Raw genomic sequence first — 12,025 nt, forward strand, 5'->3', positions numbered from 1 at the left:
CTGACCAATGTCCTTCTTACCCGGCTGCTCAGTTTGGGAGGACGGCCTGCTCAGTTTGGGAGGAAGCAGATTTTGGGTGGTGCTTTATACCTTCCACTTCTTAATGATCGGCTTGACTGTGCTCCAAGGTATATTCAGTGCCTTTGAAATCTTTTTATACCCCTCCCGTGATCTGTGCCTTTCCACAACTTTATCCCGGAGTTGTTTTGAAAGCTCCTTGGTCTTCATGGTAGTATCTTTGCTTTGAATGCACTACCCAACTGTGGGACCTTACAGAGACAGGTGTATTTAATCTGAAATCATGTGAACCACACAGATGGACTCCATTTAACTTATTGTGTGAATTCTGAAGGCAATTGGTTGCACCTGAGCTTATTTAGGAGTGTCATAGCAAAGGGGTGAATACTTTTCTAATGAAGACTTTTCAGGTTTTTATTTTTAATTGATTTGTTTTTTCACACATTGGAAGCGTTGAGTAGGTTGTGTAAATCAAAGGGAAAAAAATCCAATTTAAATATATCAGGATTTCAGGTTGTAACACAAACTCTGAAAATGTCCAGGGGGGATACTTACTATAGGCACTGTGTGTGTGTGTGTGTGTGTGTGTGTGTGTGTGTGTGTGTGTGTAAGCAATGGTTAAAACCTACATAAATAGTAAAATAAATTCAGGTAGCTGTTCATTCCCCATGCATTTGAATATCAGTTAACCCTTATACTGTGTGTATACTTATTCACTGATATCTCATTACAAAAGGGTTAAACAGAAGCGTTGTTTGTTTGTTTTTGTTTTTTTGCAAAGCAAAAGTCTATATCCAGTTGCTGTGAAAATACACAAAATGGACATTTAAAGCAACCCCACCCAGTCTGTTTTATAAACACATGCTTTTCATTGTATGGAGTATCTCCAACACAAAAGGCTGAACAAACAACCCACGCTCTGGAGCTCTCAATGGGGTCTTTAATGTTACTGCTCGACATATTGATTTTATTTTTTAATGAACTGTATGTGCTGTGTGACATGTTATCTTCTTTGCATTTAAACTTTCACCAGAAAGACCCTTCACAGAGAAGGATATGTACTGGACAGCTTAATGGAACTACAGCATGGCAGCATATTCATAAAGAAAATTATTGTGAAAGATGGGTGACTTTACCATGTGTTTTTTTTTTGTTTTTTTTATATGTATACATATATTCACAGCTGCAGAGGGAGTAGGTGTCTCATTGTGAAAGATGGGTGACTTTACCAGGTTTTTTTATACATATATTCACAGTTGCAGAGCAAGTAGGTGTCTCATTGTGTAGTGGCTATATTGAGATGCTCTGGTTTCTTTAATCTCGAGTAAAGAATTTAATTTACACCTAGCAAGCTGTGAACATAGGTTTCATCACCCACACTACCGAAGAAGCTTCCTTTTTCGTATAATGTTGAAAACAGTTGAAAAGAATAAAAAGTTATAAGTTAAAGAAACACGGTGCTTGCATTTCAACCACTAAACAACACTGTGCCTATATTAGTGCTTTTATTTAGGCTAAATAAACAATAACCCTGCCCAGTACAATTCATGGTTATTGCGTTGTATACTGCAGTGAAAGGCACTGCACGCAGGCCTTCACATTTAACTTAAATGCACTTACTTTAATGGAGGCCCAGAATAGTAATCTATGATATAGTGTAACAGGTATGTGTACACGCAGTTAGCTCTGGTGCTGGTCTTCAAAATGATGTAGAAAACAACAGTATGATAGGTATCCTTGGAGTTTAATGAAGTTACTGAAAAATGAATCCTTATGCAACGTGTATACAAAGGTATGATGGCTGCAGAGGGCTTGTATGCAAGAACTGTATCTTATGAAAGTATCAGCTTTATACACTCATGATTGCCTTGTACTTTAAGAGAAGGATACATACATAATATCCCATTTAAGTCTTACAATAATATATTTTAATATGCCTATAGTATCCTTTTATGTTGACTTCTATAGTTGAGCAAGCATCTGATAGCAATCACAAGCGGAAAACATGTGCATGTTTCCTATGTAATTTGCTTAAGGAGTCATACACCAGATGCACTATAACGGGAATGGGTGTTAGTGATAGTTTGCACATCACTGTTTCTTTTTTTAAATGTAAAATGTTTGTAACCCAAAGGTTAGCTGCAGTAAGTTACCAGACTGGGCTTCACTGAGTGAATCTGCTTATCGATTTACCTTTTTATACCTTAGATGTGAAACTGCCAAATCCCAGACATTTCCATTAAAAGATAGGCTTTAGTATATGCAGTCGAATAGCCAGTCTTATAGAGACCTATCCCATGCTGATAAAGCAGGGAATCAGCATCGCACCACTGAGCTTAGTTTAGCACGGAGGAGACACATTCATTTTTCTCACTTTAATCCATGACCTTAGGTTTATTAGAGCATGCAGGGCAAACTGGGTTTAAAAGTAATTTCACAGAGAAAATGTATAGGTGTGATATGGGATATAGGAACTGATAACAGGCTCAGTGTCACAGATCCAGTTTCCACACACCCCCATGTCCACTATCCCCCAGAATACTATAGGTGCAGATGAAGAGTGAGGCATGTATCGTCATGTTGCTCCACTGTGATGTCTTGCTTACTAAATATATTGGTTTCCCCAGAATAGATTGTAAATATATTGGTTTCCTCAGAATAGAATTGAAAGGCATACCTGGTACCAGTCTTGACTCTCACCATCATTGCAAAACACATTTTTGGGGATTCAAATAAAAAAGGTCCCGTCCCTTTATAGTAAATTGATAATATTTGAGGTACCACTTCATGTTTCGGATGGATGGACTTCTCATTAAAATGTATGTGTATATGCTCCCAGGGGGCGGCGCTCAATTGGCCGAGCGTCGTCCGGGGGAGGGAGGGTTAGGTCGGCCAGGGTGTCCTCGGCTCACCGTGCACCAGCAACCCCTGTAGTCTGGCCGGGCGCGTGCGGGCTTGCCTGTAAGCTGCCCAGAGCTGCGTTGTCCTCCGACGCTGTAGCTCTGAGGCGGCTGCACGGTGAGTCTGCAGAGTGTAAAGAAGTGGGCGGCTGACGGCACACGCTTCGGAGGACAGCGTGTGTTCATCTTCGCCCCTCCCAAGTCAGCGCAGGGGTGGTAGCGGTGAGCTGAGCCTAAAAATAATTGGGCATTTCAAATTGGGGAGAAAATAATAAAAACTAATTAAAAACTAATTAAAAAAAAAAAAAAAAAAAAAAATGTATGTGTATATATGATCATTATTTTTCACCACATCTGGTGTGTATACATTATGGAGTAAAGGGCAGGGCTGATAGTTCTGCAACAGATACATCAGGGAGTTTGATTAACTGATCTGTTCTCATAAGCAAACAAGTGCATGTATTTCAAGAAAATGCATGCACATGGATTAGGGAGTGGTTAACATGTAGAAAACAGAAAGTACTGATTAGAGGAGAAACCTCAAAATGGAGCGAGGTAACCAGTGGTGTACCACAGGGATCAGTATTAGGTCCTCTGCTCTTCCGAATCTACATTAATGATTTAGATTCTGGTATAGTAAGCAAACTTGTTAAACTTGCTGATGACACAAACAAATAGGAGGAGTGGCAAACACTGTTGTAGCAGCAAAGGTCATTCAAAATGATCTAGATAGCATTCAGAACTGGGCAGACACATAACAAATGACATTTAATATAGAAAAGTGTAAAGTACTGCACACAGGCAATAAAAATGTGCATTATAAATATCATATGGGAGATACTGAAATTGAAGAAGGAATCTATGAAAAAGACCCAGGAGTTTGTTGACTCAGAAATGTCTTCATCTAGACAATTTAGGGAAACTATAAAAAAGGCCAACAAGATGCTTGGATATATTATGAGAAGTGTTGAATTTAAATCAAGGGAAGTAATGTTAAAACTTTACAATGCATTAGTAAGACCTCACCTAGAATATTGTGTTCAGATCTGGTCACCTTGTTACAAAAAGGGTATTGCTGCTGTAGAAAGAGTGCAAAGAAGAGCAACCAGAATTATCCCTGGTTTAAAAGGCATGTCGTATGCAGACAGGCTAAAAGAATTTAATCTATTCAGTCTTGAACAAAGAAGACTACGCGGTGATCTGATTCAAGCATTCAAAATCCTAAAAGGTATAGACAGTGTCGACCCAGGGGACTTTTTTGACCTAAAAAAAGAAACAAGGACCAGGGGTCACAAATGGAGATTAGATAAACGGTCATTCAGAACAGAAAATAGGAGGCACTTTTTTTACACAGAGAATTGTGAGGGTCTGGAACCAACTCCCCAGTAATGTTGTTGAAGCTGACACCCTGGGATCCTTCAAGAAGCTGCTTGATGAGATTCTGGTATAAATAAGCTACTAACAACCAAACGAGTAAGATGGGCTGAATGGCCTCTCGTTTGTAAACTTTCTTATGTTCTTATGTTGCATTAGTGTGAATGTTTGGTTACGCTGTATCCTTTCCAATTTAGAATGCAGTTCTACAAACCATATCCATAATGTCATTGGAGGGAACACATTGAATGTATTGTGTATACTGCACATCAAGTGTGCGCAAGTCAAATGTTAGCGATGTTTATAACACAGTCTAATTTCATACAGCCTAAAGATATGCCACCATACCATTTCTACAGTATAGCCCTAATGTTTCCATGAAGATACTCTGTTTTAGATGTTTATAATACTGTTTTTCTTGTGTAACTGTAAAAATATAAAAGCTATATGTAAAGTGTTTCACTCTTTACACCCTTTTCTAAGAAGTCCAGTTTGAATATGAAAATCCTGGATTTGTTAAACTGGTTCAATTTCGGTTGGCACTGGTTATCAGGATGTAGCCCAGCTCGTTAGTCATATATCCTCAATAATCTTGAGTAGTGATCTACATGAAATATTGCTGTGAATAGAAATTCGACAGCATTTCACTTTACTGAGGCAGACCCCTGTAATTTGCACCCGTCATGTATGCTGATGTGAATGAACGGTGAGGCAGTGTTTATCCTTTGTGATGGAGTCTGCCAGATCCCTTCCAGCTCCAAGATAAAGCTGCCTGACAGCATGCCAAGCACACTTAAGTGAATCATTCTTAGAACTTTGTTTATACCTGCCAAACACTGCTTATACTGCAAATCTTTCTTGTATTTATTTATTTATTTATTGTGTGTGTGTGTGTGTGTGTGTGTGTGTGTGTGTGTGTGTGTGTGTGTGTGTGTGTGTGTGTGTGTGTGTGTGTGTGCGTCCCATGACGATCACTGCTATCTTTTGTATTGATTACTCCTTTCAGCCTTGGCAGTACTGTACTCACTTTCATTTCCATTACTTCACGCCTCAGTAGCATCATTTTTGATCCCCCACCCCATACAACCTCCACTGCCTCCGTATTACAGACAGAGATTATTGATAGCTTTCCACTACCGGTTTTGCTTTAAGGCGCAGTTGATAGAAACTATGAATATACTGATAAATTGCCTTCCCGTTGGGCACTGGGATTTTTTTCAAGTTAATGTATTCATTTGTCGAATTCTGTTTCTAAGGGAATAGAAAACAATTTCAAAGCTAATATATTTTGCCAGAAATTCTTCAGAAGAAATAAAAAAAAGTGCCCTGTTTACCTCAATGTAAAGCTGTCTATTACTAGTCTGGCTGAATCTGAAGCTTAAATTACTGTTCCATTAAAATTCCTTTTGCATCTAGTTGCAAGCGTAGATGTTATTTTCCAGTGCTGCTAGTTTGTTGTAGAGTGACCATCTGTGCAATACATCCACACAATTTTACCAGTCTAAACCATAAAGGCGTCAGAAACACTAGTTCAACAGGTCAAATAGATGTGTTTAATCCATGTACTGTAACAAAACTAACTGTATTAGTCTGGTTGACACATTTTTTTGTCTACCAGACAGAATATTTTTTTATATTTTTATAGATATCCTCCGATTTCATGATTTAAATGTTGATTTAATGTATGGATGATTTCATGTAATTTACAGTAATTCCCTTACATCAACAAAAAGATTAATATTCATTGATTGATTCAGTATTTATAATGTTTTAATATTTAAAAGAAAAAAAGAAAGTGTATTTTATTTTAGTGTTGCTGTGAATACTGGAGTTACTGGCTGATTGCCAGCAGTGTTTGAAAATAGCAGCAGATTTTAATAGATGATACAGCATCTTTATCAAACTGGGTTGCACACTTACTTGTATTCATCTTTGGTTTGAAAAAATATTGTATCAATTCGCCCGATTTTATCAATTACTTCTCAAAAAGTTCCCATCTGGTGTGTAGACAGCATCACAATGTCAACAAAAAGTCTGCACTATTCTGGACTCGTTATTCATAAAGTTGTTTTTGTTTTTAAAAAACATTTCCACTTTATTTTAATCAAAACAACCAGTGAGGATGTAATTACTTGTACAGTAGCAGAGAGAATAGTGCAGTAACACTTTACATTAAGTGTCTCTAATTACTGTGTATTTACATTGTAGTTACTTAGTAAATACAGGTGCACATACACATAATTACAATGTTATTATGCATAGTTACAATGTACTTAATTTTGCCTTAGGGTGAGAGTTAGGGTTAGGGATAGGGTTATGGTTCGGTTTGGGTTAGGGCTAAGATGTGCACATTAAGTACACTGTAATTATGCATAACGACATTGTAATTATGTGTAAGTACACATGTATTTACTATGTAAATACACAGTGATTAGAGACACTTCATGTAAAGTGTTAACAATAGTGCACATTAAGTGTCTGTGTCAAGTCCAACAACAAAGGAAAGATTTCCAGTTGAAACGCTGGGGGGTTCAGACAAGAGATCACACATGGGGCTGTTTTTCCTATGGACGAGTGCCTATTGATTTTGTCAGCTCGCTATTGATTTTTCTTCCTCACAAAGCTCTGGTGTGAAGATAAATACAGAACTGTCGCTATTCTGGTGAATAAGTATCTAATAATTTTCTTGACAGTTCCTTAATTCTGTGATGATTGAAATAAAGTACTTTGTGGATCAATTATCTCCCTCCTGGGATGCATATCGCTGGCAACAGGGATATAGTGGAGACCCTCATAATGTATGTATGTGTGTATGTACCTGCTGTATGTCATACCCTTTTTACATGAGTTTTAACTTATCTCTGCATCCCATTGTGATTGAACTTGGGTAGGACCTTATTTAACATACGTTTGTACATATAAATAGATGTAAGTCTTGGCTGTAAGTTACTGTTATAAATGTTATAGTTACGCAGAAAGAACAGTTTGTAACAAGTGAAATATCAGTAAGAATTACTGTGTTCTTGCGATTAACAAAATGAAAACCCACACAAACATTTTTTTAATTAATTAGCTGGATTCCTTGGCCATCAACAGATTTGCCATGACACCCACACACTGTATTCCAGCCTTTAGACCCCCGTAGACTTCAGAATTCAGATGATAAAGACCAAGAGGTAGACTAAGCATATACTATAATAGCATACAGCCTATGGAGTGTCTTATAATACAGCCTATGAAGTGTCTTATGCACTGTTCTTGTCTCATAGCCTAGTCTTTTATTATCATACATATGTAATGTAGACTGTGAAAATGTGGTGTCTTTACTGCTTTAATTATATTCAACTGTGCGTTGTTAGTATTTTTCAAGCTATTCCATGATTTATCTTCAGAGTTGTTTTTAAAATAGAAAGGGAGCACTGTGTTATCAAGAGGTGTTCACTTTCTTGCCAGCACAACCATAATTGACCTTCTGAATTGCAAGTGTCTGCTGTCATTTCCTCTGATCATTATTTCCACTAGGTTTGCCTGTGTGAGACTAAATTATCCCTGTCAGGTTCTTTAACCATTCTGTGTTGGGTTTCACCAACGTCAAAACACTGACGAGATGCTCTTTTAAAATGTATGTTCTATGACATAGCTTGAAACTGTCCTTTTAAAATCTTCTTTTTCTGAAAAATATTAACACTCGGAAGACTATACTGTAGTACACTATACTGTTCAGGACCCAATATATAATATTGTCTGCCAAACATGCACTGTATCAGAACCCACAGGTGGAATTCACTGTATATCAATTCTTAAGAGCTCACGAATACAAAAAAAGACAATAAATATGCACTACAGTAAATTAACCTTTTAAAGTCTGCGCTATTTCCACCTTTTTTGCAATGTTGTTAGATTTATGCTTATAACTTTTTAACTGTAAAGGTTTTTTGTACATGTCATATATGGAATTAATCAGCACAAACAGAGCACAAATCAAATTCAGTTATCTGAGACCCACCCTATTTAATACAGATAACAAAAACCACACAAAAAAAATTGAGTTTTCTTTTTTTTTAGCAAAAAACAATATTTATTATACATAGAACTTTTTTAGACATGTCAGTAATCTTTTGACTTTTTACATTCAAAGTTCAATGTGTTGGGAACATGTGAAAAAAAAGTGTGGAAATTGGAACATATTTACAAAAGTTACAGCTATATATACACATCATTACCAAAAACGCAAAACAAGCTAAAAGTGTGAAAAATAAATACAAAAAACCATTGCTGACACAGCACTATCCTATCTTCTCACTACTGTTTATCAATCAATCCAATAAATCCGGGTGATCACGAAGCGTATTTATGATAAAACTCTCAAAATATAATACATAAAATATAGGAATTACAGTTTCAGATTAATATATGGTTACAGCATGAAATGTTATACTTACTTGTCTATCAGATCCAGTCCTTCTGCAAAATCCAATTCTTCAGCAGAATCACAGCTCTCTTTGACAAAACTGTCACCCTGATCTTCAATCAAATAAAAAGCTTCCTGTGCAGTATATCACCGCTTCTGTCCTTCAGATGAAGCAAATTTCTATGTTTTATTTTTAATTCTTTTCGAAAATTTGTGGTTCTCAGTGTCTTCCCATCAGTGCTTCCACTTTGGCCGATGTCCCTCCTGGCTTTTGTTGCAACTGTGCCCTAAATTACTTAATTTGACCAATCAAGCCCTTATTAGAAGCTTAATTGGTCCAATTAATCAATTTAGTGTACAGTTTGAACAAAAACCAAGAGGGCATCGGCCCTCCAAGACCAGGATTGGGCACCCCTGATCTAGCGAATGACTGCCTTACCGGAAATACACAAATGAGGGCTTGTTTGAAAGCCACAAGCCTGCCTTTTACGTCAATGCCTTGCGTCTGTCTATTACAGTGCCTGAGTAAAATTCGTTTGAGTACCGTCCCGCCGGCGGTCCAATTAACATGGCGTGGACCTTATTTAACCTTTTATATGTTTAATATAATCCGGAGACTAATTGCAAACTAATACTTTTTTCCCTATCGAGCGGACACTACATTATTATTATTATTATTATTATTTTTTTATATAATAATAATAATAATAATAATAATAATAATAATAATAAAGTAAAATATGCATGTACTATAAACTGATCAATTAAACAGTCTGTGTTTGTTTTTTGTTTTTTAGTTTTTTTGGTATAAAGAAGAAATTCAGTGTTCACATTATTATGGACCATATTCTACTGTGTAAACTTGTATACATTGTATGTTTTGCTGGCATTTCATTTGCTGTATAATAAATTAGAACCCAAGACTGGTGAATTGTATTTAAAGCTAAATTATCTCAATCACATCAAGTGGCTTTCCATGTAAATGACAATATTCTTCAATTCAAGGCAGTTCATCCATTTTCAGTTTCAGTACCTATAACATGGTGCAGTGGTTTGGTCAGCACTGAAACATTGGATAGTGTTTACTGCTTTACTGCATTACCCTATTATAAACACATACTTGTAGAATCTTAGTGAACAAACAGTAAAGCACAGACAAGCATTGCAAAAAACAGATGGTAAAAGCCATGGATAAATTCAGCTTGCTTCAACAAAATAATGCTACAGCTCCTAATAGAGAGGAGATGAGTGCTACACTGCAAAAGAAGTACTCTTTGGATATTATTTCAAATGTGCCACACGCTGTGCACGTGATATGCAGTAACCCTGTAGTCTTGTTACATATGTTTTTTCTAACTGAAGCTTTGTTTCTTTTGTTTTCAGTGCCACAATGGGCCGTAATAGCCATAGGCATTGTAGCAGTCCTGCTGATTCTAACCTGCTGCTTATGTATCTGTAAGAAGTGTTTGTTCAAGAAGAAGAACAAGAAGAAGGGCAAAGAAAAGGGTGGGAAGAATGCCATGAACATGAAAGATGTCAAAGACGGAGGCAAAAATGGAAAGAATCAGGTAAAGAGATTCTGTACCTATGTTCTGCACAGTTGCTTGGCCATTATTAGCCTGTTGCAAGTCAAGCCTGGGGATCTAATTCATGGTACAGTGTAAAAAGACTGGGGCACATCTCGTAAATTCACCAATGTCTTCATTAGCTCTAATCACAAAATGTTATCACACTAGTAACTTTAACAATGCTTTAAAAAAGGTTGTATTACCCCAAAAACAGGAGGACTAGAAGTACATAAAAGTACATGTATGGTAGGGCATTTCAGCAGGCTGTATTATCTAAAGAGGTTGAGATTTGCCAAAGTAACATGTTACACTATATATAGTATCCAAAATCCCATTGATTAATCATTCAAAAAACATTTGGCACTCTACAAATGGCTATGCAGTCCATACTGCTGCATATACCTTTTAAACAAGTATTCATAAAATCTTCAGTAATAGTGAAGTGCTGAAGTATCACAATCCATTGATTGACAATGAAACAGATTGGATAGGATCTTGCAGGTCTGTAATGGTCTTGTGATGCACTTGTCTTTTCCTGCTGTGGATATGTTTTCACTGCAGCTTGATGAACTGTCCTGCTTACTTTACCAGCGTCTGGATTGGCTTGTTACAATCACAAGAGACAACAGCCTATAATTACTGTATAACCTATTTTATTGTATTGAAATGACAATAAATCAAGTGGTTCGTTGCTGAGCATCGCAGTACTGTTTGTGCTAGACAGCCATTTCATGCTGTCCCCTGCTAGCCTTTATTTGACATCACATAATACTCTCATGTGCCATTTCATATAGAGTATAACCTGGAAGGCACTGTGTGGAGCACGTACATAGAACGCAGCTCAACAGGTTCCGGATCTTTCGTTTTGACTGCTGTCAGATTCAGTACTAGTTAGTTGTTTGAGTAGCCTTTAGTTCCTTTACCAGGAGCTGGACAAAACTGACGAAATAAAATAAGAAGGAAACGGCCATTTTGGTATGTGGATTTATATAACATGTTTTATTCTTTTTCACTGTGTCTACACCAAATTTGTTTCTTTATTTTTTTTCTGTTTTATTTATTTTGTTTTGTTTGTTTGTTTCACGCGTGAACAATTGTATGGTTTAATTTTTTTTACAGGACATCTGGAACACACAATTTATATCTTGTTTCAACGGATTCCTACGTGTAGCCTTGGAAAATGATGTCCTGTTATAGTAATAATGGATGGTTTCACAGCCCTAGTTAGCACTAATATTAAATTACCTAAAGTAAGGTTATTCTTCAAGATCATGCTAATCAGAGTCTGTGAACCCACCTGTGAGTGTTAATAATACATGTATTTACCAAGAGAAATGACTTCAGTTTAAATACATTCTTGAGAGTCGCTACATGGGTAAAGGATTCCTTTACTGGATAAGGAAAGGTCATTCTTACTTAAAAAAGGTTCATCTTTTCATTTCCAGTGAACAAAATTTGAGGGAGTCCGTTAATGAAGGGATTTGCAGCTAAACTCCACTCATAAAAATGTAGCACAGCACAACAAGCTAACCACAGCTGGTTAAATAAATCACACCTGACTTGATAATCATACTTCGCATCATGTCAACCTAGCACCAATAAAACTGAGACATTTTGATTGCTAAGTATAGTATTATAAACCAGCTGGGTTTCAAATGAGCTGTCCTGCAGACACCAGACAAGAGCCATGTGACCTTTGTGACATGACTTTTGTATCAGTGTGGGTGATACGGCAGATAGATGGACAGTCATAA

At 36.8% G+C, this 12,025-nt stretch overlaps 1 protein-coding gene across 5 annotated transcripts in view; it reads left to right on the forward strand.

Moving 5' to 3' along the window:
* Positions 1 to 12,025, forward strand: part of LOC117419941 (synaptotagmin-1) — a 197,848-nt gene that overhangs the window by 150,844 nt on the left and 34,979 nt on the right. For all 5 annotated transcript variants that reach the window (XM_058985648.1, XM_058985652.1, XM_058985650.1 and 2 more), the window contains one exon: positions 10,087 to 10,271. In XM_058985648.1, coding sequence (XP_058841631.1) covers positions 10,087 to 10,271 — 185 coding nt within the window. The remainder of the gene's footprint in view (positions 1 to 10,086; positions 10,272 to 12,025) is intronic.

This window comes from Acipenser ruthenus, chromosome 14, assembly GCF_902713425.1.
Source record: "Acipenser ruthenus chromosome 14, fAciRut3.2 maternal haplotype, whole genome shotgun sequence".
Classification (NCBI taxonomy): domain Eukaryota; kingdom Metazoa; phylum Chordata; class Actinopteri; order Acipenseriformes; family Acipenseridae; genus Acipenser; species Acipenser ruthenus.